General features: G+C 45.2%; 1 protein-coding gene across 2 annotated transcripts in view; it reads right to left on the bottom strand.

The window, feature by feature from the left end:
• The window catches only part of LOC144761756 (uncharacterized), a 238,703-nt gene that overhangs the window by 151,288 nt on the left and 71,046 nt on the right, over positions 1-16,369 (bottom strand). The window contains exon 3 of one of the 2 annotated variants that reach the window (XM_078647009.1): positions 15,244-15,333. The exons of the other annotated variant lie outside the window; for it this stretch is intronic. Within the exon in view, the coding sequence (XP_078503135.1) occupies positions 15,244-15,333 (90 nt within the window). The remainder of the gene's footprint in view (positions 1-15,243; positions 15,334-16,369) is intronic. 2 annotated transcript variants of the gene reach the window in all.

Consider the following 16,369-nt stretch of genomic DNA (forward strand, 5'->3'; position numbering starts at 1 on the left):
CCCTTTCCCCACGCGCCGGTGAAGCCACGCCGGCCCCCTGACCCTCTGCAGCCGTGACGGAACCATACCGTGCACGTGCAGATATTTCTGCTTCAAGTATCCCTCAGGCCCACGGAGGAGACGGAGGTGGCGGTCCAGCATCCAGACGAGGCGGTGGAGGAACGCGGCGAGTCCCGACCAGAGCCCAAGCCGAGAGTCCAAGTTCCGAGGTATCCGGAGGCCCACCCGTAACAGAAGTTCGAAGTTCTTCCGTCCGGCGTCGAAGCAGTCCAGTCCAGTCCGAGGCCTTCCGTTCTTGCTGCCCGGTGAGTACCGTTGCTGGGGTAGTATCTAGACAGGGTCAATCTAAATTGTCTCTGGTCCGATGGGTCTGGGTACGCAGATCTGAAACGAAGTGTTCACCTAGGTGGATACGGGTCTTGATGCGTCCCTTTATGGGACCGGTATGTTCCGTGCTGTTTCAGCAGCGCATCCAGTAATTCTAGCCTGTTCCGTTCTCGAGAAATTCATGTGTTTCTGTTCTCAGTGTTCCAGGTAGTATTCTGTCCGAACTGTTGCTTCATAATGTTATTCAATGTATTTTCAATGTCGTGGTATGCCTGAATTGTTTTCTCAATTGTTATTGTTCCTCGTGTATTGTATTGTGTTCAGATTCAAGTTTGCAATGTCCCTCTTTTCGAGACTACGTCAGTTAAAAACTAGAAAGGGTCTGCTAGAAGAAGCAGTTCCTGTCCCGCCTAGGGACAGTCCAGGTCATTTTATGTATCAGAAGCATGGCATAAGTGCCATATTATATCTAGATTTATGGGTAGAGTATACCAAACAGTTAGAAGAAAAGTATAGATGGCCTGTATCAGGCACATGGGATGCCGAGTGCATCATGCGAGTAGAAGAAGCATTATGGAAAAAGAAAGCCAGACAGTCACAGAAAGACGCCATCGAGTTATGGCGCAAAGAATCTCATAAAAGAACCGAAAAAGAAATCAGAAAGTCAGAACTAAGTAGAGAATCCTTGGAACGAGCCCAGGAAAGGGAACTAATCGAGATAGGTGAACGAGTTAAAACAGAACAGTCAGACAGACAGAGGCATGCCCTCATCAAGGGTATGTATCCTCTTCTTGCCGAGGGCTTGCCAAAAGCAACCCCGGAGGCATCCAGTAATTCTCCGCCACCACTAGTTCCGACCAAGCTACGTCACAAACCGACCGCAGCTGATATTTTCATCTCGTCCTATTTGGACGACACAGTCCCGGAATATGCAAATCCTGTCCCGCCAGTCCCTGTAAATCAGGCAATTCCCGCTCCTCCAGACACCGGAGTACCTGTTACGGTACCCCCGGTCCAGCCCGCCATACAAGTCCAGCCTGCATTTCCATTTCCCACTCTGCCAGGACGAAGAGCATCAGTAGACGACTCTAGTTTAGGGGCCGCAGGGGGAGGTCCTCCAGGAACCCCGCCGCCACACAAGCGTTTAACGTTAGCCGAATTACATGCACAAGCGTCACAGCGTACGCCCAGATATCAGTCTGTTGCAGAAATAAGAAAAGCCCTTAACGAATGTGGCTATGATCCAGTCCCAGGCGAGGATAATATGGTTCTATATTCATTACGCGTGAGAAAGGTGACCGAGTATCTAGTCACCCTACCAGATATGAAAGGAGATCTAGACAGAATATATCGTTTCATCCGTACAGGGAATGATCCAGAAAGTATTAGTGACGTCATGTGCCAAAGAAAAGTTGAAGTCCAGCTCATGCTATTAAAGTTTCTGATTAATTGTCTAATAAGAGAACAAGATTATCCGACCAAAGATCAAGCCGAAATGAGAACCCTGACAAGATGGAGTGATAATATAGCCGAGGGTAAGCATAAGACCATCAGTAGTATAGAGAGTATGTACAAGAAAATCCGTAAAGAAATAATAAAGTTACACGAACAACGTAAAGCAGCACAAGTAAACGAGAAAGAAAATGACTCTTCTACTGAAGAGGTAGACGACGAGAATCCCGCCAGAATAGCGTATGTAGGAAAATCTAGATTTCCAGAATGCCATTTGCGCCTAGAACACAAGTCAGTTTTACATCATCCAGCACCAGAACAAGGTTCTCTGGAACAAGTATTTCAAGCTACCGATCATATTCTGAAATCACGAATCGGTTACAGTGAATTAAGTACTATGCATGAACAAGAACTAGTCCGATCAGCAGTCCGATGGATTACTGATTCTACCACTTTTCCAGACGAAATAGTGGCACAAATGTTTCTGAAATTGCCCCCAGCCGAGCAACGACTGGTGGGTATGTATATGATCCAGCACCTCATTACATTGTATGAGGGTCAACATTCTGATCCAGGTCCGTTACACGATGTCCTGAACGAGTTACTCCAGTATAAATGGAAAGGTTTAGGTACCGATTTAATTAGTGTTATTCTAGAACAGCGCCACAAATATAGTATGTTTCTGAACCCGCATTTTGTTCATGTCTCACCCCCAGAAAGTAAACCCTTTTACATAGACAGACAGAATCCGTTACGAGAAGTGCATCCAGTTAAGACAGAGGGTGGTGAAATGCAACGAGTGTTTGTTTACACCCCTATCACAAAGATGGAACTCTTAGAGATGAAAAAATTAATTCCCTGTCATGATAAAGATCCAGCAGGGTTCCACCGAGAATTGAAAGATATGCTCCGTATGGGAGAACACACGTATCCAGATATAATTAAAATGTTAAAGGTCCTGTTGCCCGCAGGGGTATATGAGAAACTCAAGGAAAAAGAATGGGAGGTGGGAGAGAAAAAGATCGATTGGGCAGTTCTAGAAGCTGAAGATAAGGCACGAGTACCAGGTACCGGTCTTGGAGATAAATGTAAAGAATTACCTGAACTGTTAATACAAGTTTTGCCCAGACTATTAGCAACTAAAAAGGAAGACTGGGATGCAATCTCAGCATGTAAACAGAAACAAGACGAAGACACTAGTGATTTTTACTCTAGATTTGAAAAATGTTTTATTATAAACAGTGGCCTCAAGACGAGTAGCGAGTCATACCCTCATCTTTTTGTTACTAAACTAGTCGAGAATTCAAGTCCACAAGTTAAAAACCGAGTTTTGAAAGTCGAAAGTACCTGGCAAGCTAATACCCCGTCCCAAATGTTACAGATGCTTCAATACCACCAGAATAGAATCAGAGAAGAGCAAGATCACGAGAGAAAACGTATGAAAGACACGAAAATGAAAGTACTAGTTGCACAATCTGTTCCTCAAGACAGTCAGAAGAGGGGACCAAATCAAGCCAGTCATCCTGCAGCTCCCGTTAAAGGGAACTGCAATTATTGTAAACAGCCAGGTCATTTTATAAACGAGTGTGCAGTTCTGAAACACAACATAGCTACCGGTAAGACTAAAGAAAGACCACGTCCGCCTAGACAAGAACAAGTTTCACAGACTTCTCAGTCACAGAATGCACAACAGACAGTTCCAGCACCGCAGCCTATTGCTGCAACACAGCATGTTACAAAGCAGATGTACCAGTATGCACAGTCCGAGTATCCAGAGTATCAGCCGTACTCATGAAACAGCCTAGAGAGGGAGATAGGCTTGCCTCTCATCGAGATACCTGTAGATCAAGAAGGTCCCTATGTTCATAGTCAAGTATTAGGGAAAGATAGAAAGTTTCTGATTGATACAGGGGCAAGTAGGACCACTATAAGTCACGCCGAAGTTCCAGGGGCTCCGCTCTCAGGCTCTAGAAATGTTTCCCTTGGATTTTCAGGAAAACCTATTGTAAATGAAATATCAAAGCCAGTTACTCTAGAAGTAGGTCCATTGTCCCGCACTACTGATCTGTTACTTACTAAGTCATGTCCAGAAAATCTATTAGGCATTAAGACACTGAAAGAGTTAGGTGCAGTTATATGCTGTTCCCCAGAGGGAATACGATTGTTCCTACGCGACTTCAAGGGTCACTATGTATTACGAGATTTTGATCCCAGATTGTCTAATGTTCCGCAGCATCTATGGGCGCAAGGTCCAACTGATGTTGGTTATATGCAAATCACACCCCATCGTGTGACTCTCAAGCCAGGTGTAGTCCTGCCACGAATCAGACAGTACAGATTGCCACCTGAGGCTGTAGCAGCCTTATCCAAAATTATTGACGAGCTCATCGCTCAAGGAGTAGTGGTAGAAACTGACTCCAATGTATGTAATTCTCCGATCATTCCTGTCATGAAACGTACTGATCCAAATGCACCTCCAGTATATCGTTTAGTGATTGATCTCCGAGAGCTTAACAAATGCATTATTCTCCAGTACCCAGTTGTCCCAGATATCTCTTCCCTATTGACAGCCATTGATTCCGAAGCCTCATTTTTTTCGGTCATAGACCTCAAGAACGCGTTTTTCAGTGTCCCCATTCATCCAGACAGCCAGTTTCTTTTCGGATTTTGTTTAAATGGAAGGAGCTATATGTTCACACGCGCTCCTCAAGGTTTCACAGAAAGTCCTAGTATTTACAGTCAAGCACTCAAGAGACAACTAGACAACATTCACATGCCAACTGACACTGCCCTGCTCCAGTATGTCGATGATCTACTGATCACAGCCCGTTCTGAACGTGCTTGCGAGCGAGCCTCACTTACAGTCTTGTATTTCCTAGCCGAGATGGGACACAAGGTGTCCCCTTCGAAGCTTCAATTCTGTGTCCAGCAAGTGGTCTACTTGGGACACTTACTGTCCAAGAGGGGTAGGCAGTTGACACCAGACCGTATCCAGTTAATAGCGAGTCTTCCTCAGCCCAAGACCCAGAAGGAGGTACGTGCTTTTATCGGCCTTACTTCCTATTGCAGACAATGGATTCCTCAGTATGCATTTCTAGCCAAGCCACTGATACAGTTAACAACACAGGAGGCAGCCGTATCGACTGTCCTCCCTTGGACATCTGAACATGCACTTAGTTTCAATGAGTTAAAGAAAGCCTTATGCCAAGCTCCAGTTCTAGCTACACCGAATTACAGTAAGCCTTTTACACTTTTCGTCACTGAACGTGAAGGTACAGCATTATCAGTTCTCACACAAGATCAAGCAGGACAATACAAGCCCTGTGCTTATTTTTCGAGCACATTAGATCCTGTAGCCCAGGCTCTGCCTGCGTGCCTCAAGTCAGTTGCAGCCACAGCACTAGCTATCAGACAAAGTGATTCCATAGTCTTAGGACATTCCTTGACAGTACAAGTCCCACACTCCGTGGAAGTTCTTTTAAACCGAACACAGACTCAGCACTTGACAATTGCACGTTTAACAGGTTATGAACTGACACTGTTCCAGCCACACATAGAAATCAGACGCTGCAACGTTCTAAACCCTGCTACATTGTTACCATCAGTTACTTTGAATCCTGCCACACACGACTGTGTGGAAGTAGTTAACATCATGACAAAGCCAAGACAAGATCTGACAGATATTCCATTACCAGATCCCGACCTGACACTTTATGTGGATGGTTCATGCATGAGAACAAGTACAGGAGAACTAGTAGCCGCGTATGCAGTGACTACCGACACCGAAGTTATAGAGACACACCGCATTGACACCCTGTCTGCTCAAGCAGCAGAGCTAGTTGCTCTGACTCAAGCCTGCATACACGCCAAGAACCTGAAAGTTAATGTTTACACAGATTCACGCTACGCATTTGGAGTCGTACACGACTTCGGAGTGCTCTGGCAGGAGAGAGGTTTCATGACTTCTCATGGAACCAAGATTCAGCATGGGCTCCTTATTCAAGCTCTGTTAGATGCCATACACTTACCGACATCCATTGCTATCATGAAATGCAAAGCACATACGAAAGTTACTGACATTATTTCCCAGGGTAATGATCTAGCAGATCGAACAGCCAAGCTCACAGCTCAGACTCCAGACATTCCAGTTAACATGACACTGACACACACTCCAGATCCGACTACATGTATGACAGTTAAGGACCCTACTCAAGATGTCATAGATATCCAGTTACATGCTACTCCAGAAGAAATCAAGAAATGGTCCGAACAAAGAGGGGTCCAGACAGATCAAGGATGGTTAACGAAGGGTAGAGCCACATGGTTTCTCCCCGACTCTATGGTTCAAGTCATTATCAATACCGCACATAGTCCAGCACATTTAGGAGAAAAAGCTATGTTAGACAGTATCCAGAACATTTGGTTCAACAAGCATTTACGAGCTGCAGCCAAGCAGAAAGTCCGTACCTGTATGATATGTTGTCAGTTTAATCCAGGTAAAAGTGTCCCGGTGGAACAAGGTGGTTTCCAACCCCCTGACCACCCTTTTGAAGTCCTCCAGATGGATTATATTCAGATGGAGCGATGTCGAGGTTTCAAGTATGTCCTTGTAGTTGTATGCGCTTTGTCCAGGTGGACGGAGGCATATCCAGTTCCAGATTACACAGCCGCGACCACTGCCAAGCAGTTGGTTCGTGAGTTCTTCCCCCGTTACGGACTCCCTAGGGTCGTGTATTCTGATAACGGCCAGCCATTCTCATCTGAGTTGATGAAACATGTTTCCCTTTTGTTAGGGTACCAGTGGAAGTTCCATTGTGTACGCCATCCTGAAGCAGCCGGTCTCGTAGAGAGACATAATCAGACCCTGAAAATCCGCATCGCCAAAGTATGTCAAGAGAAAGGTGTGGACTGGCTAATAGCTCTGCCAGTTGCCCTGTTCTATATGCGCATGGTCGCACATTCCAGATCAGGTCTGTCCCCTTATGAGGTCGTTTTCGGCCGCCCCCCTAACATGTGGGGTACTCCTAGACCCCGAAGTATTACAGATGTTTCAAGTAATATGCTGACAGATTACCTAGCTTCCTTGATGTCTGCCCTCAACTCTTGTCATTCACAGGTTGCCGCCGCATTTCCAGACAATACCGAGGTGGCACCGCATGAAATCGTTCCCGGATCCATGGTCCTAGTGCGAAATTTCGATCGTTCAAGTCCGCTGGAGCCTCGCTGGAAGGAGCCCCGACAGGTCCTCCTGGCCACCCGTACAGCCGTGAAGTTGGAGGGACGAAAAGGCTGGGTGCATCTTTCGCATATCAAAAAGTTTTATGGATTGAAACCAGTTTCAAAGAACATTTCTGAGGATTTAAAGGACTGCCAAAGTACTATTTTTAAGGACTGTCCCGCAAAAGACAATGTTACTGCACCCTCCCTGTTAGAGACAACTCCGCAACAGGAGTATAAGAAAAAGTTAAGGTCTAGTAAAATAAGTCAGCCAGTTTGATTGTCTAAGTCCTCCCCTAGGTGAAACGGTTAGACCGGTTTCTGACATGTATAAAATAGACCCCCATAGTGAGAGAGTTAGTCAAAACTCAATCCGATGTATCATTTTTCTAAGTTTCATATTATTTCTCAGTGTTATGATTTCCTGCACCAGTTATGCATTTTATCTGTATTTTCCAGTTTCTCATGTAAATAAGTCTTCTAATGTTACAGTAGAGCACACGTTTAGTGATCTGCCTCCTCATGAACTCTCTTATCGCCTCGCTATGCGTAACAATTCTTTTATCCGCATGTTACATTATTCACACCAGACCAGCAATGCCACTAATTGTTGGGTGTGTGGTCGACTCCCCCCTTTCCAGACACCGAAGGGAGTTCTACCACTCTTTCCGTATCCCTTTTCACATAATGGTTCGTGTGGAGCATGGTCCACGTTAACATCATCCTCAACAGATATGTCTTTTCTTAACAGTACATGTTTCCCAGACAAGCAAGGTCTTCCCCACAGAACAGGGTTAGATCTAGAGAATGAAGTTTACAATTTAGGTAATTATTCTTCGAATTTCATGGTCCTGAATGTTCAGTCTGATTCCACTCCAGACTTACCTGCTATTTCAGTACTACCAGTCAAAGGCGAATTATGTGTTAGAAATAATGGTTCCGTACATGTAGGCCATAGTGATTGTACTACTATTGTCAAGTATAGTGACAGTGGGAAATCTATTTTCAAAGCTTCACGTCATTCTTATTTTGTTTGTGGCCAAACCGCATATGTTCGTCTGCCCCTCGATTGGGAGGGAACCTGTTACATTGCCTTCCTACTGCCACCAGTTTTCCTAGCCCCACCTGATTATCATAGAAACACACATCTAGTACACATTAGACATAGAAGGGAGATCGAGTCCCCGATTGTCGATTATACTGAAACTGCTCTAGAACAGTATACAGATTTCAATAGAGGTTTCTTCTTCTTTATAGGACCTATCCAGAATAGCAAGCTAATCCGTAGGTTAACCAGAACCCTTGAAGCAGTAGTTAATGAGACTGCCTCTGCCCTAGGTAACTTAACCGAAGAGCAATCTGCTATGAGATTTGTCGTTTTACAGAATCGTCTCGTCCTTGACGTCATATTGGCCGATAGGGGCGGGGCCTGTAGAGTCATCGGATCTAGTTGCTGCATTTTCATTCCAAATAACGCACCGTCTGTTTATTCAGCTATAACCAGACTCCATAAAATTGCCCATCTGTTACACCAAGACCCAGGCACATGGACATGGTCCGGTTGGTTCTGGAATATATTTTCCGCTTGGGGATGGAAAGTCTTGTCCTTTCTAGGTATTGCAGTAGCGATCATATTCAGTTGCTGCCTCTGTATACAATGTGGCCCTGCGATTTGCGGCATTTGTGCTACCTCTTGTATTCCTAGTCCCAAGCCCCGTTCTAAATCCCGTTCCAAGAAAATTCGAGACGAGCAACTGATACTGTATGAAATGATAGATGGTATCATGAATATTGATGTTTCCTGATGGAAACGTAGTGACAAGGAGGGAATGTGGAAAAGTGAATTTTGCCATGTTCTGTGTCCCTACGCGTCCTCCATCATATGTTATCTGTACATGATTAATATGCATATGTATTCCCCATGTTCGATTAAAAGACGCAATTACAGTTGTGTCCATCTCTAGTATGTCTATTTCCAGTTCTCGTGAATACTACGAATATCAGGCCTATGTAAAGTTACGTTGCCACGTTTCTCAGTGTGCACGTTATTTCATTATAAAGTCCCCGTTTCTAGGCCTCAAAAGGGCCCGGACACCAGATTCAGCTCCTGTCTCCTGAAGCCTTCGCTGAGGAGCGATACAGCCCCCACCTGTATCCCTGACCCTTCACTTACTTCCTGCCTTGCAGTGCCCGGTTCAGCCTGGCTCTGCCTCTGAGTCTGCCAAGAGTATGTTATGATTCTAGTTATCAGTCCAGCCCTCCTTCTCTGCATTCCTAAGCTACTGAATCGCATCAATAGTTTCCGTCATTGTCTAGCCTTTACGTCTCCATGTTAGAGAAATACTGTATTAATGATCATTTAATATTCTTCATCACGCACTACATGTAGAATAATGCATGCTCCAGTCTTGGAGTCCGTTAGCCTCTCCCCTCCTGACTCTTAGTTTATATCAACATGTTCTCTAAACATCAGATACTAGATACTGCTTAGGTACATGTCGCCCTGACTCCCCAGACTTCAGTCTCTGCTCCTAGCACAGAGTTTGTAGCCCCCAGCTTCTCCTAGTAACACGTCATTGCCAGTTTGCGCGCACCATTAGGTCAGAGGTCCCGGCTCCTTAGGTAGCCCCCTCCATGTTTCCGCCCCATTCATGACATATTCTGTTACGTTTGCATCACATGTCTATGTATACGCCTCTGTTACACCTACTTTCACCCTTATCTTTCGCGACTGCTATTGACCACACCCACTGCTCCGCCTATCGTATGTATTGTAATGCAACTGTTTTAGTATATATGATCGTGTATTGTTATTAAATGTCAGCGCGCTCATCCCAGATCCAGCCCCGGCAGCTGCCGGGCTCTGCCATCCTATTCCTATGCAGGTTGTCCTGTTCCTGTCCTTTATGCTGTAATAAACCTGCAAACTCCTACTACCTCGAATCTTGACTCTTATTTATTGAGCTATCTGTTATTGCTATGCCTAGACAAAAATAGATCCGGTATTATTTATTTATATACCACAAGTAATCAGACAGAATACAGATGTGCTGCCCAAAGAAGAAGCTCTGTAGAGTGCTCATTCTAGGCCCCTTTGCCTGGCTTAGGGGATCTGTTTTTTTCACGAGAGAATCTTATATACTTATTTTGAGTTAAAAAATTCAATTCATGCTTGTGTTTCAATATATGAAAAGCAAGCATCTTGCCACTCTTCTGCATACACATAGCAAAGATGTGAATGGCTATCCTGCTACAGGACTTTTCGCTTATCAAAGCATCTCATTATTTCTGCATATCTCTAAATTATTGTGGTAGCAGTTTACTTTGTGAATGTTTAGCTTGAAGATATTCCATCATAGCGGTACTCAGCATCCTGAATTGCATAATCAAAATTAGACGATTGTCCTTCAGATTTCAGCTTTAAATGTGTCTCAGACCAGGCACACTGCAAGTTGGGGTGGCTTTTGAGTCGTATGCAGGGGTGCAGGGTGGGGGGAGTTGCAACGGGTTCAAGTTGGGGGGTGGAAGGGGGGTGTTTATGTGTTTGTTTCTTCTTCCAAGGCACCATATTGTTTTCTTTTTTGCTCCGATCATTGTGTTCTGTGTGGGGTGTGCTCTACATTATTTCTGGACATGGGGGTAGTGAGTTGAGACTACTGTCTTGGAATGTCAACGGGTTGGGTGATAGGATAAAACGAGGGGTTGTTTTACAGTTTCTGAAACGTCATTCTCCTGATTTTGTTCTTTTGCAAGAAACGCATTTAATTGGTAATGCATGTCAAGCCATGAATAGGCGTGGATATCGTCTGGTTGCTCACTCTGGATATACATCTGGCAACAGGGGGGTGGGTATTTTGGTTTGGTCTTCCCTCCCATTTGAAATCGATGATGTACTACTTGATGACAGAGGGCGCTATGCCGCGCTCACTGGTAGATGGGAAGGGAAGACGCTCTCTATACTCACAATCTATGCCCCCCCGGGCCTGCAGACTTCCACCTTTGCTGATATTGGACGGGTCATTTTAGGGCTTCCTGCAGGTCTTTTGATCCTGGGTGGCGACTTTAATTCGGTCGTTTCTGGCACTTCAGATCGCTACCCTCCTAGGGACTTACCTAGATCTCAGTTGTGGTTGAGTGGGCTATTGGAAACCTTCGGGCTGATAGATAGTTGGAGGTTGATGCACCCTACGCAGTTACAGTACACCTTCCATTCGGGCGTCCACGGGAGCCTCTCCAGGCTTGATTATTTCCTAATGCCGGCGGCCCAATCTTCCTCTATCAGGGAAATTCGACATCTTCCCAGGGGCATCTCCGATCATTCTCCTCTGTGGCTCTGTGTGGATGCCGGGTTGAGTAGCGAAGGTAGGGTAGCTCCCATAAACCCCTGGTATTTCCGTAATCCCAAGACTCGCTCGGAGCTGATAAAGTCCATTGACCATTACTTCCTTGATAATGTGGGATCTGTTTCCTCATCTGTGTCACTGTGGGAGGCTTTTAAGACTGTTATACGGGGACATTCTTTGTCGTTAATTGCATGTGCCAAGAAAAACAAGTACGAGGAATTGGTACGCCTTGAGGCTGACATAACTGCCCTTGAGATTGACCTCGAGGCGGGTGTCACCCGGTCTAAACTTCATCCCCTCAGTTTAAAACAATTCGATTATAAAGCCCTGGTGACCGATACTGCTAAAGTAATGAACAGAGAGCAAAAGGGTAGACTGTATGACGTGGGTGATAAGGCTGGTAAACTAATTGCGTGGCTTGACAAGCAGGAAAGAGTGAATTGTGTCGTCCCTGTGATTGAGAGGCCTGACGGAGTATGTTTTACTGACCCGGTTGGAATCGTTGAATGTTTTGTAGACCATTTACGAACTGTGTATTCGTCGGTCTGTGACAGGGACGAGGAGGATTCTCAGTTGTTGTTACGTGACATTACGCTGCCCTGCTTATCCGAAGCTGATAGAGATCTCATGGACGCACCGCTCACGATCGAAGAAATCGCTGTTGCCATCCGTTCCCTTCGTTCTGGTATGGCTATGGGCCCCAATGGTTTGCCCATTGAACTGTACAAGCTACGACCCGACAAATTGGTGCCCTATCTTAGGGACATGTTGCTCGAGGCATTGGATTCTGGTTCCCTCCCCGCGGATCAGCGACTGGCCTCTATTGCGGTAATTCATAAGGAGGGTAAGCCGCGCGACCGCTGTGCCTCTTATAGACCCATCTGACTTTTAAACGCCGAACCTAAAATCTTAGCCAAATTGTTAGCTAACCATTTGATTAAGGTGATCAGTGACTTGATTCACCCGGATCAATCCGGTTTCATCCCGCATCGCAATACCGCCCTTATTCTTCGGCGACTCCATGGAGTTCTCGCGGGAGCTGGAACCCTTTCTGAGTCGGCCATTTTGGCTTCTTTGGACTCCACAATGGCTTTCGATACAATAGAATGGCCGTATCTTTGGGCGGCTCTCGCTAAGTTTGGATTTGGCCCTGTTTTCATTGCCTGGGTGAAGCTTCTGTACGAGAGGCCTCTTGCTCAGGTGGTGGTTAATGGTAGGGTCTCCGGTACTTTTGCTCTCGGGCGTGGCACTCGGCAGGGCTGCCCGCTGTCACCCCTGCTCTTTGCCCTTGCACTGGAGCCTTTGGCTGCATTGCTCCGCTGGGAGCCCTTGATAAAGGGCATTCGGTGGACCCCTGATTTTGAGGATCGCATTTCGCTCTATGCGGACGACATCCTTTTGTACCTCACCTCTCCCCAGAAATCCCTGAACGTGCTTTTTGACGTGTTGACCTCCTTTGGGAAGAATTTGGGTCTTGTTATTAACTGGGCAAAATCCTGTGTCTACGTATTGGCTGGCGACCTTCCTCCGCTGCCTCGTAGATTCCCGATTCAGGTATCCGAGACGGGGTTTAAGTATTTGGGGATTCACGTCTCCTTGGATCCCATTGTCCGCTATGAGCGCAATCTGCTAACCCCTCTCCAACGGTTGAAACTTGATGTTGCGCGCTGGCGTCAGTTGCCGCTGTCGCCGCTTGGGCGTGCGGCCCTCTTTAAGATGATGTCACTGCCGAGATTTTTATATGCACTCCAAAACTCTTTTGACCCTATCCCTTTAAATTATTTTCAGGAAGTGGAGAGCCTGCAGAGGCGTCTGTTTTGGGATGGGCGTGCGCGTATTACTCTCTCCAAACTCACGCTCCCTTGGTACGACGGAGGCATCACCCTCCCTGATATCAAGCGCTATTATTGGGCCTCCCAATTGAGTGCGATTAACCACGCAACCTATGCACCCGGTCCTGCCCCGGCTTTTGAGATGGACAAACGTCTGTTGCCAGGCGGACATTATGGTAGGGCCCTCTACTCCAAGGGGATTTGCAAGACACTGGCTGGCCCCACTAGGATTGCTGTACGAGTCTGGCATGATGCGACTGCGGCTTTGGGTTGAAGTGATAGATTGACTCGTGCGACCCCATTGTATGCATCTGAGAGATTGGGCTGTTTGTGGAGAACGAAAGGTTTTGAGAAGTGGGACATGATTGGCATCAGCAGAGTGGGTGACCTCTGGTCCAAAGGTACTGTCAAAACCTTTGAGATGTTGCGGACGGAATATGAGCTCGGGGACAGGGAATTTTTCAGATACGTACAGGTGCGTCATGCCTTGCTCTCGGTTTTTACTGCTGGCACTGATATTCCCGAGTCCTCTCCTCTTGAGGACCATATACTGGACGGCCATGTGCCTGACAGCACGATTTCATTGATTTATAAAAAGTTGATCAATAAATGGTGTTGATTTACTTGTGCATCTCAGAGCACTATGGACTGATGATGGGTTGGAGCTGGACGACGAGGACTGGCAGTCTGCGTTGTTATCGCCTAAGGAGGTTGCCATACCTGCCCGTCTTCGTTTTGTCCAGCTCAAGACCTTGCACCGTGTGTATGTCACTGGTCCGAGTCTGGTTCGAATGGGTTATTCTCTGGATGGGTTGTGTAAGCGCGGGTGCGGTATGCCTGGTACCTTCCTCCACATTCTATGGGAATGCTCGGAGGTGGTTGCGTTTTGGGCACGAGTGCATGCTGTAATGGAAAGGGTTACCGGGGTGTCAATGCTGCCTGAGGCCAGGCATTGCCTGTTGAATGTGTGGGAACTGAATGATTACACTACCGCTCAGATCCGGCGGGTGACCCTCTGTAACATGATAGCTAAGAGGGACATTGCACAGATGTGGGGTTCCCAGAGATCGCCCACGGTTTTGGTGTGGAAAGAGGGCATGGATTGGTGCATGTTTAGGGAAAAAAAAAAGATGTATCTAGCTAGGGGAAGACCTAGGAAATGGAACAAAGTCTGGTCCCAGTGGAATGCTTACTGTGGAAATATATGTACCCCCCCCGCATGATTCAATCCCTGACGTCTCCTTATCCCCCTGAACGACATTCCATATATAGCATACTGATTGTATTTATCGCAATGTTTCCTCACTGCCCCCCCCTATGTATCTGTTACGGTTACAATTGTATGATTCTTATCGTCTTACTTGGAGTAACAGTCTATGTGGACACATGATCGTAATTAATGTGACTATTGCCTTGGAAAATTCCTTTTTTTTCTGTTTGTTGTTATTGTAACTTCTTTGTTCTCAATAAAACTTAAAAAAAAAAAAAGAGTGCCAGACAAATGAAGCATCAGCTCCCTCCCTTCTAAAGCAGCTTCTGAACCAATATATTCCGGGATAGTTATTCTGCCTTTCTTTTCTTGTTTTAAGGGTTTTACCATAGCGCACGTTTAATTTCCTTTCTTAGGATATCACTGTGCCGCATATTTTTGACAAGTTACTACAAACTACCAATGTTTGGTTTGGTGATTTCAAGGTATTCTTTGCACTCCTTCCTTTAACAATAATCTACAATGTGATTATTGTACAATTTACTATGTTCCTCTTGCACTGATAACATAAACTACACTTCTTTTTCATTACGTTTTGCTCAACTGTACTCTGCTTGACTAGGATACTCCTGCTCACTGATGTATTTAATCTCTACCCTTTATCGTCTTACACTATTTATGTGCAGTGCGCCAACATTCTTGAGGCCTGGTTCACACCAACATTAATAAATAAACGATGTATGTTCAAAAAAAAACATGTGTCTCAGACAAAAAATATGTAACAGGAATACATCCATGGAGGATAAAGGAAACAGAAAAATGTATAAAATAACTCCCCCCAATGACATCCCCTCTTACTTACCCAGTTTCCTTCAGAATTGTACAGTGCAACACTGAACATTACGTAGTTGCTCCACTGTGTTATTCGGGCTTGGAATGTCCAGACTCTTAGCTGTAAATACACAAAAAAGAGAGCCAGGCACAACCCAGTACAAGGCCCAACTTCAGCAACCGCCATCTCTGCCTTCCACAATTGATCCCTCTCCTATCACTAGACCACACTTCCCAAATCACTCATCTTAAGTAAGGAATGGCTACATAATGATCAAAGTTTTCTTTATTACATCATGCGGAATAGCAGATGAAATAATATTTACCCGGAATGCTATTGGCATCAGGAATCTTTAAAGAGTCACTCACTTTAAATAGATCTTAACATTAGAAGAGAATCCCACATCATCTAGGTATAACACACCTATGTTGACCTTTGCACTTCAAAGCAGTACCTTCAAGGAAGATGTTACTCCAATTTGCAAAATATGCAGAGCGGACAAGGTTATCACTTTGCAGCCATATCTTCAGTTCAGCAACATTCAGTGTATCCTACAAGGTATGGATATTACCAGCACAAACATGGCATTCCATTTGTCCCCTTTATATGGTGTCACTCTGGGACAGGAACGTTTTAAATGGCCAACATACAGTTCAAGGCTAAACAGAAATCTTAGAAGCTTATCGTATCCAACACAAATTTCTATAATTTGGGGCACTGCAGCAGGTGATATGAAAATAACTAAGTTGTTGAACAATCAAGCAATCAAGTCAAATATTATGTTTCAGGTAGAAAGTACTTCAATGTCACTGTAAAAAATGTTGTTTGAAGAATGTGGCCCAGGATAAGTGAGCACGAATAGCAATGAGTGACTTTTGGTCAAGACATTATTAGAAAGACAACTGATTTGGTATCACCAGTAATCAGACAGAATACAGATGTGCTGCCCAAAAAAGAAGCTCTGTAGAGTGCTCATTCTAGGCCCCTTTGCCTGACGTAGGGGATCTGTTTTTTTCACGAGAGAATCTTATATACTTATTTTGAGTTAAAATATTCATTTTATGCTTGTATTTTAATATATGAAAAGCAAGCATCTTGCCACTCTTCTGCATACACATAGCAAAGATGTGAATGGCTATCCTGCTACAGGACTTTT

Source organism: Lissotriton helveticus, chromosome 6 (assembly GCF_964261635.1).
Source record: "Lissotriton helveticus chromosome 6, aLisHel1.1, whole genome shotgun sequence".
NCBI classification, from domain to species: domain Eukaryota; kingdom Metazoa; phylum Chordata; class Amphibia; order Caudata; family Salamandridae; genus Lissotriton; species Lissotriton helveticus.